The following is a 13,102-nucleotide window of genomic DNA, read 5'->3' on the forward strand; positions in this document are numbered from 1 at the left end:
AGTGCATAAAATTTTAAACAGAATCGCTTGTACTTGAAACACTTTAGAGTTCACTTTTGATTCCATTTATGATTTCCCTCTAAAAAGGTCTGGGAAAGGTTCCAAAGATTAAGGAACTAAGTAAAAGTTTTAATATAAGCTGTAAATAGGTAACAAAGGTAGTTATTTGTACATATTTTAAGCTGTCGTATCCTTAAATTAAATATACCATTCCTAAGAGAAAGTCCAGTTATATTCAATTTTTCAATAAAGTCCTAAATCCTGTATCTAAATTTCGCCAATAAACAATTAGATAATGTTAATTAAGTGTTAATCTCAAGTGACCTACCAGGTAAGTATTGTACTGTATATTTTCTCCATAAATAGTTAAGTAATAACATAGATCACTGTAGAAATGTATTATAAGTTTGTACAGCGCCCTTGAGGTGATTTTGCACAAAAACGGCGCTATACAAGTCATCCAATTATTATTATTATTAGTTAGTAATATACCTAGAGTACTTCTGGCAATGTTGGATACAGTTAACATTAAGGTGTATACAATTAACAATTCTGTGGCTCATAAGTAAACTACCCCATGTCTACATTTTAGGTATTTCGGCTATTTCATGCTATGGCAAGTCCATTATCAATGAAAATGGAAATATTATACAAATCCAAAACTTTTGCTGAAAAAGATCCACAGGAAATGTTTTTTTCTGATTTGAAATTTGGTAATTCATAATTCGAAATTTATTTTGGTACGCGTACAAAAATGTATTCATGTAATTCGAAAAAATTCGATTTGTGTGAAAATACAATCATATATTATTTAATTTCGTAAATTTGAATCTGACAGGCCGGCCGGGGGGATAAAACCCTGTAAAATTTCGATTTAAGCAAATTATTATTTTCATTGTATTATTATTTTGTAATTCTTAATCAGAACAGCCTGCCGCATCGATAATCGCCTTGATTTTACGAATATCTTAATTTGAAGGCCCGGCCGCGATGGCGATCTACTGCGAAATTTCGATTTATACAGAAATACGTTCATGTTTTCGAATTTAATTTGAATATCTGAATTTGAAGAACCATAGTAACTACGAATTTTCAAATCACATAGTGGGAATTAGCTAATTCGAAATTTGAAATAATTATTGGGGTTCTACTGTCCACAGAAAGGTGCAGAATTGAATTTGATGAATTATGAAAAGAAACTTACAAATTTGTGTTAAATAAAATGTTGCAAGTTCACATACCTGTTCTTCGTAAATCTTAGCCAAAAATTCAACATGATAATATTTCAAAAAGACTTTAGATTTGCCGATCGCCCAGCCATCCATTTTCAGTCTGATTAGCAGAATTCGGCACTCGTCTCTGTTTGGTTCCACCTTCTCGTCATAGCTGAATGCCAGGAAGCTATACCTGGAATACAAAAATTATCAATTCCAGTACCGTTACCGCATGAGAAACTTAACCTCAAAAAGTCAACGGAATGTTGTAGTTCACGCAGTGAATCAAAAATAGGACACTACAATAATCATATTTACCAACCATAGTCCAGCTAATGCTGGGTGAAGATATACCTAATTTAATTTTTTTTCCCTCTAGTTCTTTGACATTATGTCACTTCACTTATCTCATTATTTTGAGGCGATTTAGTTTACTGAACATCAAACTCTAAGATGGTCCAACTCCAAAAATGTGACATTGAAAAATTATTATTGATGAAATCTAGTATCAAACTATTTTATTTCTAAAACTATCTTAGTGACATCCACCATTTAAATAAAACCATTTAAAGGAGTTGGTTCACTTGAGAAGTGTGCCCCCGTTATATAGGTTACCTTTTTAAGAACTCTGCAAAGCTCAGTCTGTGCGAGAAACCATTCTGCCTTATTCTGATGGTCTCCAGTACGCCCGTGTATCTCAGTTGCTTCAGTATTTTGTTGTTGTCAAACAGTTTAGGCGAGCGAGATTCATTGGGTTTGAGACAGCGGACAAACTGAGGGGAGCCCGACACCATCTTCTGCAGCAGGTCCATCAGGGAGTAGCGGAAGTAGGTGGCCACGGTTTGTTGGGCGCGGGATTGAGATGCCAGGCCGCGACTGTTATAACGCTCCTGGGAAAATATAAAGATTTGTGTATACATACATAAATGAATTATAACAAAATTAAACAATTTTTTTTCAGATATGCTTTTCTGTCGCGATTTTCTGTCGTGCGTGAGCTTTTTTAATCAAATTTCGATTACCATTAAGCTTGACGGCTGATCGAAACAACCTAACTTTAAATCTGATCAAGCACGGACAGGCCGAAAATCGATGGTGAACGGAGACCGTTATTTATTTGCAAATGGAACAAAAATTCAAAATAACATTTTTGGCCAATTTGATTATGTACAATGTCGAATATGACGAGTTTAAACAAATACATGGTCCATAGCAAAGTAGATGTAGTGATCTCCAGAACTAGACAAAGCGAAATTTGTGGTTATGCAGTAAAGATCTGAACTCCAGCTGATTCTATGTACCGTGACTCCTACACATTTTCACAACCTTTCAATCATAAAAGCGAGTGATAAACCATTGAATTTTTATAGTTCAAAGCACTAATGGTTCACACTTTTACACGCTACAATTTTAAACACATATTATATGATAACAAAATAATTTAATTCCATACCTTGGTTCCACCTTTGGAACTCTGTGAGCTAGAATTCTTCGAATCGCTATCACTCTGCAGGGCTGAATACAAGTTTCCCGTTTTGGTGATGGGACACTGAAACAGGAACCTGACGATGTCAAACTGGCTCTGCCTCATCAGCTGGATGACCTCGTGGGGAAGGAAGTTGCGATTTTTCTCCAGGAACCCTCCGGCTTGGTAAACCACGCGTCCGGCAAAATGGTGGATGGCGAAACATACCGCATCAGATTTGGGACGGACGTAGTATTTGCTCTTTATGTTGTTGTGGAATTTTTCTGGAAATATAATATAAGATTAATAAATTATGAAAAACAAATATTTTGTCCTCATCGTCGATGTAACTACAGTTCCACAATACATAGTCATATTATCAGATGATTTTTAGTCTATTTATGTATCCACCGTTGATTTGTTGAGCAGTCTACGGGTTAAATAAATTCACAAGAAAGTTAATCATTTCTGAAAGAGTTGTTACAAAATCATTTAGTTGATATATATAGATATAAAATCATAGTGATATATATATATATGTACAAGCAAATATAAAATACTCACCGATAAGGGAACGATCGTTAGATCGCAGAAAGCGACTCTCCTCATCCAAGAGTGCCAGTAGCCCCAGCGGGCGAGACAGCAGCATGTCCAGCACAGGTCGGTTATCGGAGAACTCCACCAGGTCCACGGGCACCCCCTCCACCATGTACTCTTGCTGCTCCCACGTGAAGATGTGCTGGTTGAAGTAGTATTGGATCTGCTCGTTGGCCACATTGATGCACAGCTGCTCAAACGAGTTGCACGGGAAGTTTTCAAAGCCGAATATGTCCAGGAGGCCGATGGATAGCTGCTCCGAACTGAGATTAAGTTAAAAAAGGGTATAAGATGGACAGAAATAAATGTTCATAGATGTTTTTGAAAGAAGAGAGCATTTTCGAGTGACTAGAATTTTGGAGTGAATATTACCCAGATTTTAGCCAACCTCCTATAGCACAGGGCATGAGAAAAAGAAGAGGACTGAGCACAGTAGAAATGAAAACCTGATATGAAGAACATAAGACAAGTGAATGATAAAGTTATCTAAAGCGTATTACAAGGCGAAATTTTTGCTTTCTGGAAAATTCGTAGCAAACTCAGTGGCAGATTTCAGACGTGAAAATAAGCACCTCGCTGTGGATCCAACTATTGAACTGCTGGGGTTCTCTCTCCCTCGGAAGACGTGGGATATATTAAGCTGCAATGGGGCGGAAATATTCAAACAACAAAACACATCGTAGAAGAATGTCCCCTTCATAAGTTTCCCTATGGCACATCTGTGCCGAACCAAGTGACTCCTGATGCCGTCAACTAGTTGAATAACCTCAGGATTCTACTTTGACCTCCAAAGAGATCCATCCATCTTCAATCCGTTAGTTAGTCAGGAACACCCGTTCACAGTTGGTATTGGCTTCATGAGAACGGGTCGTTTCTTCGACTCGTTTTTGTGTCATTTCATACGTGGAACGAGTACCGGTATGTATCTGTTTTTCCTCCTTCATATAATCCAGACCTCTTCAAGACCCGCATTAATAAATCGCTTCCTATAGCCCTTACCATAACCCGCCTCACAACGCTGCCCAACCTCTGTCACATTAAAAAATAAATAAAGTAGAATTATTGATGTAAAAGTGTCAAAACAAGAAACATTCACATCATTACCAATAAATTTGTTGTTATCAATCCAAAGTTATCCATAAATCAGTATCCTTACCAATGTGGCCTATTGAAGGAGAGCAATGCGTTGATCTGATTGACGGTCCAGTCAAAGAGGCGCGAGTACAGCCCTCGCGCCATGGCGTCCCTGGCCGCGCCAGACTCCGTAAGGGTGTTGTGCCGCGTGATGGTCTCTCCGCGGGTCACCACGCTGCTGCAGGTCAGACATTCGCGAAGTTCATTGGCGTCCACTCCCAACAGACGAGACACTATTAAACAATATAATTTCCTTTGTGAATACAAGCGTGAACCAGAAATCCAGACAACCTATGCCTTACTACATATTAATAGACCTCACATCCCAAAAAAGGATGTTTCGAACTGTCTCTAATTTAACTACTCAGGCCTCTGGCAAATTGACTGGCAAATTGATTTATTATATTCAGATGTTGTCAGAGAGAATTTGTGTGTATTTCTAGTACATCTGAAAACAAAAAACAGGTTTTGAAAGGTGATGAAATACGTTTTCAAATTTAATTATTAGAAATAAAAATTTGGAATATTTAAATTTTGAAACCAAACATAAAAAAGATTTTAAAATGGCTTATCTTGTGTTGAAAACACTGAACTGAAATTACTGATAACGAAAAAAAACACACATATTTTATTAAACATTATGGTCACCTCACTTTATTGACATTTCTAATAAAAATAATATGGTTCATTTTGATGTTTCTGTGATTAACTTTTAGATTTGAATATAAAGCGTGGTAAATTCTCTTTCTAACACCGTTTAGATCATATTTCTTACCACAACTGTAAGGGAGACAACGATTTCTATGAGACCATACAAATTAACTCAATGGGAAATTGCTGTTTGTTCGCTAAACCGAACAAATTAGCTTGAGGGGTTAATAATAATAAAGTCAAGGTACTGTGGATATTGCAGGTCAAGAACAAGCTGGCGATAAGGGATCTCAATAGAAACAGTGAGTTCCTAAAAATATATAGTTTTTTTTATTTTTTATTTACCTCTATGAAGTGGAGAAGGATCTATGATTTTAGATTTGTTGTCTGTATTGTCCTGAGACACAACTTCTCCAAACTCTATGTCCCCAAGATGCAAGATGGCCGCTAGCATTCTGTAAACTGTCTCAACTTCTTCTTTTTGAAATCCAATCAGCTAAAACAATACAAAACACATTCAAATCACATCTTATAAAATACTCATTTACTTAATTGTTTTTTTTTTTTTGTAAACGAAAGACAAACATTCCCGGGTTACAAATAACCTGACAATATTTGAAAATATCCTACTACCACCACAGTAAGCGGAAAATGTTGCTTGCGTTGTGATGGGCGACTTAGCCAGTTGCGGAATTGAACACACTACGCCTGAGTGAGACCTAAACGCGATGTCAACTCAGCCACCGACCGGTCAACTTTGTTCCAACGTTGTTGCAACTATATTACTATTATCATTATTTAATGAGCAGACAGCATTCTGCTGATGCGCTCATATCTGATTTCACAATAATTTAACAGTAATTGAGTTGTTTTAAATTCAAAATAAGTTAATCCTTTCTTCTCTCCAAATAACAAACCAATCTAGCTTTAAATTGGTTTATATTAGTAGAATGGATGACATGTTGTTGAAATTTGTTCCATGCTTCCACAAGGAAGTGTATCCTAGGATTGGAAGCAAAAGGTGTTTAGTCAATTTTTTTTTGAGTGTCAATGGAGATTTATATTTTTGTAGGTGGGAAAGATTTCTTGGATGCCAAGTATGTATTAAGTAATTTGAATACGCATGTGTTTTTATATACCTATATTATATAGATGTCACCTGTGATAGGTTAAAACATGCTTTTTGTGAAAAATAGCGCCATCTGTTGGACGTAAAAGCAACACACGCCATTGTTTCTCTATCTGCACAGACAGTTTGAGCCACAGCAACGCGTGGCGGGGTACAGCTAGTTACCAGAAAACATTTTGAAAGTTTCATTCAAGTCACTTCTGTCTCTTCTTTCTTTTACCGTTGGTAATCTTAGTTCCTTGAGTCTATCTTCATATTGCCGGTCTTTTAAAGCTCTTGATATTTTTGTAAATCATCTCTGTACTCTCTTTATTTGCAAAATATGGTCCATATTTGGAAAGCATATTCTACATATTTTTAACATCAAGTCGGGTGTTAGTCAAAGGAAGGCTTTCCTGATTAAATATGTTATCGAATTTATTGAATCCACCATTATTGAATCCACCCTACCCTACCAAGTCTAGTGTTGACGTATTTCTATGTCCACATCAAATTAATAAAATTCACTAAACAAAACAACTGTAAACTGAGTTTTAAGTGCACATTTTTTCTAAATTAGAGACCACGCGTCAAACCAGAGATTTTTTATCTCGCGAAGTGACTTATTTATAGTGTTTTACCTTAATTTCAATACTGCCACGAAGTGTCAATTACTACTTGAAAGAATCTACTGCTGTAAAATACAATAAGTGTCTCCTTTGGAAATAAGTGACGCTTAAGTGATTACTGATTACCATAATATAAGAAAATTAACCATTAAAAAACACTTTTTTTCCATAAACTCGTGTAAAACATCATTATCATGAATACACAGTGCATCGTTTGCGAAAAAAACATTGATACCCCATCAGACTTTATATGCTGTAGTGTTTGCGAAAAAAACTACCATCTTGGCTGTGCAGAAATTGTTGATACATCACGGCGTAGTGCAAGAAGCCTACAATGGAAGTGTAAAAAATGCGTTAAAAATATCAAACCTAATAAAGCAAAGCAACCTACAAACAACGTATTATTCGATGAACATGAACAGCCATCTTCTGTCAAACAAGCAAAACAGTCTACCCAACCGCTAAAACCTGTAAACACAAATCAATCAAATGACACAGAAAACTTATCAACCACAACCACAGATGGCGCAAATGATATTTTAACGTCACATCTATTTATAAAGGAACTATCAGACTTCAAAACATCCATAATGAAATTCGTGGAACAAAAATTTGACTCCTATGTAAATAAATACGAAGCACTCATCTCACAAAATCAAGAAATCATAAAATCAATACAATTTATGTCAGATCAACAAGAAGATCTAAGTAAGCGCTTAAAGATTGTCGAACTTTCACATGAAAAAGTCAAGGATGATATAATTTTACTAAAAAATCAACACACTGTCCTACAAAATATTATTTCTAAACAGGATGAAAAAATTGACAGATTTGAGTTTTTAAGTCAAATTTGCAATATCGACATACGAGGTGTTCCGGAGTCAGACACTGAAAATAATGTAGAAGTTCTTAATAAAATCTCTAAAATTATTAATTACAATGATACCGACGCACCTATACAATCTGTTTTATCAAAAATCTACAGATTTGGACCGAAAATTTCCGAGAAAAATCCAAGATCGATTATAGCGACGTTCAACAACATTAAATCACGTGACGACTTCCTTTCCAAAATCAAAAGTTACAAGAAATCTACCACAATTTCGACAAATAAATTAAATACAAGGGATCTGGGATTATCGCAAGACGCCAAACGCATCTATGTGTCCGAACACTTAACTCAAAAAGGAAAATTTCTGTTATCTCAAACCACAAAATTTGCCAGAGAGAATAACTACAAACACTCATGGAATTCTGGATGGCGAATTCTTTTGAGACAAACTGACACATCCAAGATAATCATAATAAATAATGTCGCTGATCTTGAACGTGAAAAACGTCAATTACTGTGACTGATTATACAAGGTACAGTGCTGCTATGTTACTCTATTACATTGCATATTAATTATTGTTTTATAATATGCTATTATCAGTTATTCTATCTTTTTTCCACATTTGTAACCACACTTGTTAATAACATTCAAGTACTAACAGTGTCTACTACTCAACTGCAAACAATATATCAAAGCAATCTACACCTTATTCATTTTGTAAGTAATATTGACGGCATGAATAGTGCTCTACTAACTACAATCTCAAGCTTATATACAAATCCTACCCTTCTCATTACAAAGTCAAGTGTTTTAATATTTTTTAAGAAAAAAAAAATTAGTCATTTAGCCAATAATATTTTTCTTGTAAGTTTTTATATGAATCATAGTAACAAAAGCAAAATATGTATAATTATGTATTTGTACATTTCAAAAATCATTATAACTGTTTTCTTTGTTTTAACGTATTTATTGCAATCATATACTTCACACATGTTCACTTACCCTGTTCTGATCTATATACCACACTTACCTCTACTCTTTAGAAATGCCTGTAGTACCATTAGCTTGCACTTAATTATTCGTTTTTTTTTTGGAGTATTGGTTTCCAAAGATTGAACAAAAAAAAAATATAAATTTCAGTCTAGAGAAATGATTGATATTAATCTACAAATAGAAAACCTTGGACACGTAATTACTCCTGAAACCAATGATCCCTCGAAATGTATAGACATTCTAAAACCCTATAAAAGATTAAAAATATTTTCATCTAATATTCGTAGTATTGACCGGAACTATGATAATCTACTTGTAACACTTGCCGGTTTGAATAATATTTTTGACGTAATAATTTTAACTGAATGTTGGATTAAATCAAATTATACTCATAAAAACATTGCAGGATTTACGGTATTCAATACACAAAATAATAAGACACAGTCAGATGGAGTAATTGTCTATGTCAAATCCGAGCTGGACCCGACTATCTCTGAGTTATCCATTGAACATGCCAACTGCCTTCAAATAAAAACCAACCAAACCGCAATTCTGGCACTATATAGGTCACCTTCCTTAAATCCTTAGACTTGGCCTTACTTAACTGTACATCAAATGAACAGCTAATGGTAATTGGTGATATTAACATAGATTTACTTAAGCCTAAGGCAACGCAAACACTCGATTATAAAAATCTTATGACTCAACACGGGCTTGTTTCTTATATTAATGCTCCTACTAGACTAACTGATACGACAAATTCATGTATTGATCACATATTTTTAAGAACAAAAAAAAATGCCCAGGGGATTGTGTATCAATCAACCATAACAGACCACTTCTCTGTAGCAATTGGCCTTATGCACAATAAACCCACTACCGGAACGTCACGTAATAATATAAAAATGAAAAAAGTAAATTTCGAGAAACTAACTTCTAAAATTAAATTAGAAAATTGGCACTCCACTCTAAATTCCAACGATGTAGATGTTGCTTTTAATACATTTTCTAATATCCTCTTGCAACATATTGAGGATGTCACCGAAGAATCCCGTTTGAATAATTCAAAAAATAAAAAACTGAAACCATGGATCACAGATGGCCTAATTTTTTGTATTAAAAAACGGGACAAGCTCCACAAAAACCTACTCAATAATCCGGACACTCAAGCCAAAATATTTTATAAAAAATACAGAAATGTATGTAATAATCTCGTTAAAACCACAAAAGAAAACTACTACAAAGAAAAACTATACAGAGCCAGTAATAATAACAAAAAAATCTGGCATATTATCAAAGAAATATCTAATACCGATCACCCTGCACAACCACTCAATAAATTAAATATCAACGGCCAGGACATCTCTCTAAACGACCATCCAGACATTGTGACCAATCACATAAATGAGTACTTTTGTAATATCGGCAAAAAACTGGCATCACAAATTTTAAATAAGGCATCAACCGATGAAAATGCTCTTGCTAACATAATCTATCAATCTACCAGTGAAACAGATAATATTCTCACACTTGACCCAACGAACTGTGCAGAAATTTCACAAACTATCAAACAATTAAAGCCCTCCCATTCATGCAATCATGACAAAACATCCTCAAATATACTAAAAACAGTTGAACCTTTTATAATCCGACCATTAGTACATATCATTAATCTCAGTCTTACTAAAGGTATATTCCCTAACAAACTCAAACTTGCACTAGTTCAACCAATTTTTAAGACCGGAACCCCAACTGAAATAACAAACTACAGACCTATTTCTATATTGTCATCACTATCAAAAATTATTGAAAAAATAGTAAAAAAAAGACTTACAGACTATCTTACAAAATACAATATTCTCTCGTCAAACCAGTATGGCTTCAGAGAAGGGCTAAATACAGATTCAGCTATTCTAGAACTTACATCACATATAACAAAAGCACTTGACAATGGTGATAAATGTTTGGCAATATTTCTAGATTTAGCTAAGGCATTTGACACAGTCTCTCATCAAATCCTTCTGGCTAAGCTCCATAAAATTGGAATAAAGAATACGGCATTTGATTGGTTCAAATCATACCTAATAGATAGAAAGCAATGTGTTAAGTTACCATCACTTAAACCATCTCATCACATCAACATCAATTTTGGTGTACCACAGGGCAGTGTACTCGGTCCCACACTTTTCCTCATTTATATTAATGACTTATGTAGATTATCTATTGATGGCAACATAATCACTTTCGCCGATGATACGGCCCTAGTAATAAAAAGTAAAACATGGGAAGAAACATTTCATAGAGCCGATCTAACATTGCAAATTATCAAACAATGGTTAGATAATAATCTACTAACATTAAACATACCCAAAACGAAATATCTAACCTACAGTCTTAATATTCAAGGTCAACCTTCAACCAATCATATTCTAAAAATACACTCTTGTAGAGATATCTCTAGTTGTCAATGCAACCCACTAGAACGAGTAGATTCTATTAAATATTTGGGTGTAATAATTGACAATAAACTCCGGTGGGAAGATCACGTAATTAATGTTACAAACCGTATACGGAAATTGGCGTATATCTTCAGATCATTACGAAATATTCTAAATAAAAACACACTAAAGACGGTATACTTTTCCTTATGTCAATCAATTATATCTTACGGTATAGTAGTCTGGGGTGGATGCTCTAAAACTATATTAGATACTTTAATTAAAGCTCAAAAATTGATTATGCGGACAATCTACAAAGTACACTACATTCACCCCACGAAGGATTTATTTAAGGACTTCAAAGTACTAAATATAAAATCCCTATACATCAAAAACTTATCCTCCTACTACAAATTCAAACATACGAAAAAAACCATTTTTGAATCAACCTATAACACAAGAAATTCCAACCAATCCAACTATACTATTCCAGCAACAAGAACCTCAATGGCGCAGTCACAATTTAATTTTCTTGCTCCTAAAATCTTCAACAATTTACCAATAGAAATAAAGTCAATTGTCAAATACGACAGTTTCAGGAAGGCGCTTGGGGATTTCTTGATGAGTGAGTGGGATAGTGTCGGTAACCTGCTTCTCGTACTCAGATAGAGGTGTATATATTGTTTACATGTGTGAGGAATATGATACATGTATGTAAGTATATGTATGTTGTGTATGTGTATGTATATGTATATGCATATATACATGTATGTATGTATATATACTTGCGTGTGCATGTGTATGTATGTACATATGTGTACTATTTTATATATTTGTCTATATTTTATAGAAAACTTTGTGAGTTATTGAAAACATTTTTTTACCAAATTTTTTTATTTTATTATTCTACCAAAATATGTTTACACTAGACGTAAATTCTAACTAACCATTCCTCCATTGGGCACCATGAAACAGGCAGCTGCCTAGTATGGTGTTCTAATGTATCTTCTCTAAATAAATTTATTAATCATGTAACATGTACTTATAAATAAATAAATAAATAAATAAATTTGCTCTTTTGACAATCCCAGCGATATGCGGTTCCCATTTCAAGTCTTCTGATATGATAACTCCAAGGTCTTGTTGTAATATAGCTGCTTTCAGGGGTGTTCCACCTATATGCATCTCCCTTTAACAGATGTTCCTGTGTTCCTCCACACAATTACCTGTCACCGTTCGACATTGTGGGGTACATACCTACATCAGTGACATTGTGGGGTACATACCTACATCATTGAAATTGTGGGGTACATACCAATGTCAGTGACATTGTGGGGTACATACCTACATCAGTGACATTGTGGGGTACATACCTACATCAGTGACATTGCAACAATAATACAAACTAGTCTGTTTAATTTTTAATACTTGCGACTACATTAATAAAACTTCAACAGTTGAAAAGTAGGGGGAAGTCATTTACAGAAAATAATGTTATTAAAGTAAGAAATAATAATTGAGTTGATCTGTTGACTCCTCTTTGATATGCTAAAAATGTTGCACAATGGATCATGATTCTGCAATTCGTCGCCCTAAGGCCCTCCTCCCACAGTGATATGCAAATATTCAATACTTGACGATTAGAATACAGGGTTTTCCAATAAGAGGTGTTATTTTGAATAGCCCGCTATTTCGGTAGATGTTACTTTTGAAGCTCTCATTTTTTGACATTTGACAAGTAGAAACTACGTTATTAATAAAAATGGAACGATACACGCTTCAACATCGCATTGAAATTATTAAAATTCACTTGAGTGAATCAAATGCAAATCATCTTGAGTGATGAGACCCATTTCCACCTCGGTGGCTTCGTCAACAAGCAAAATTGTCGCATCTGGGGCTCGGAAAACCCAAGAATTATTGTTGAAAAGCCTCTCTATCCTCAACGTGTGACTGTTTGGTGCGGTTTATGGTCCGGCGGAGTCATTGGACCTTACTTTTTCGAAAATGAGGCTGGAGCAACAGTTACGGTGAATGGAT

At 34.7% G+C, this 13,102-nt stretch overlaps 1 protein-coding gene across 4 annotated transcripts in view; it reads right to left on the minus strand.

The window, feature by feature from the left end:
* The window catches only part of LOC149425516 (myosin-IIIb-like), a 121,938-nt gene that overhangs the window by 22,305 nt on the left and 86,531 nt on the right, over positions 1-13,102 (minus strand). For all 4 annotated transcript variants that reach the window (XM_089650714.1, XM_089650717.1, XM_089650716.1 and 1 more), the window contains exons 10-15: positions 5,407-5,557; positions 4,433-4,643; positions 3,244-3,539; positions 2,668-2,963; positions 1,830-2,104; positions 1,242-1,407 (exon numbers count right to left, since the gene is read on the minus strand). In XM_089650714.1, coding sequence (XP_089506840.1) covers positions 1,242-1,407; positions 1,830-2,104; positions 2,668-2,963; positions 3,244-3,539; positions 4,433-4,643; positions 5,407-5,557 — 1,395 coding nt within the window. The remainder of the gene's footprint in view (positions 1-1,241; positions 1,408-1,829; positions 2,105-2,667; positions 2,964-3,243; positions 3,540-4,432; positions 4,644-5,406; positions 5,558-13,102) is intronic.

Source organism: Hesperophylax consimilis, chromosome 3 (assembly GCF_061612785.1).
Source record: "Hesperophylax consimilis isolate HC1 chromosome 3, BYU_Hcon_1.0, whole genome shotgun sequence".
Classification (NCBI taxonomy): domain Eukaryota; kingdom Metazoa; phylum Arthropoda; class Insecta; order Trichoptera; family Limnephilidae; genus Hesperophylax; species Hesperophylax consimilis.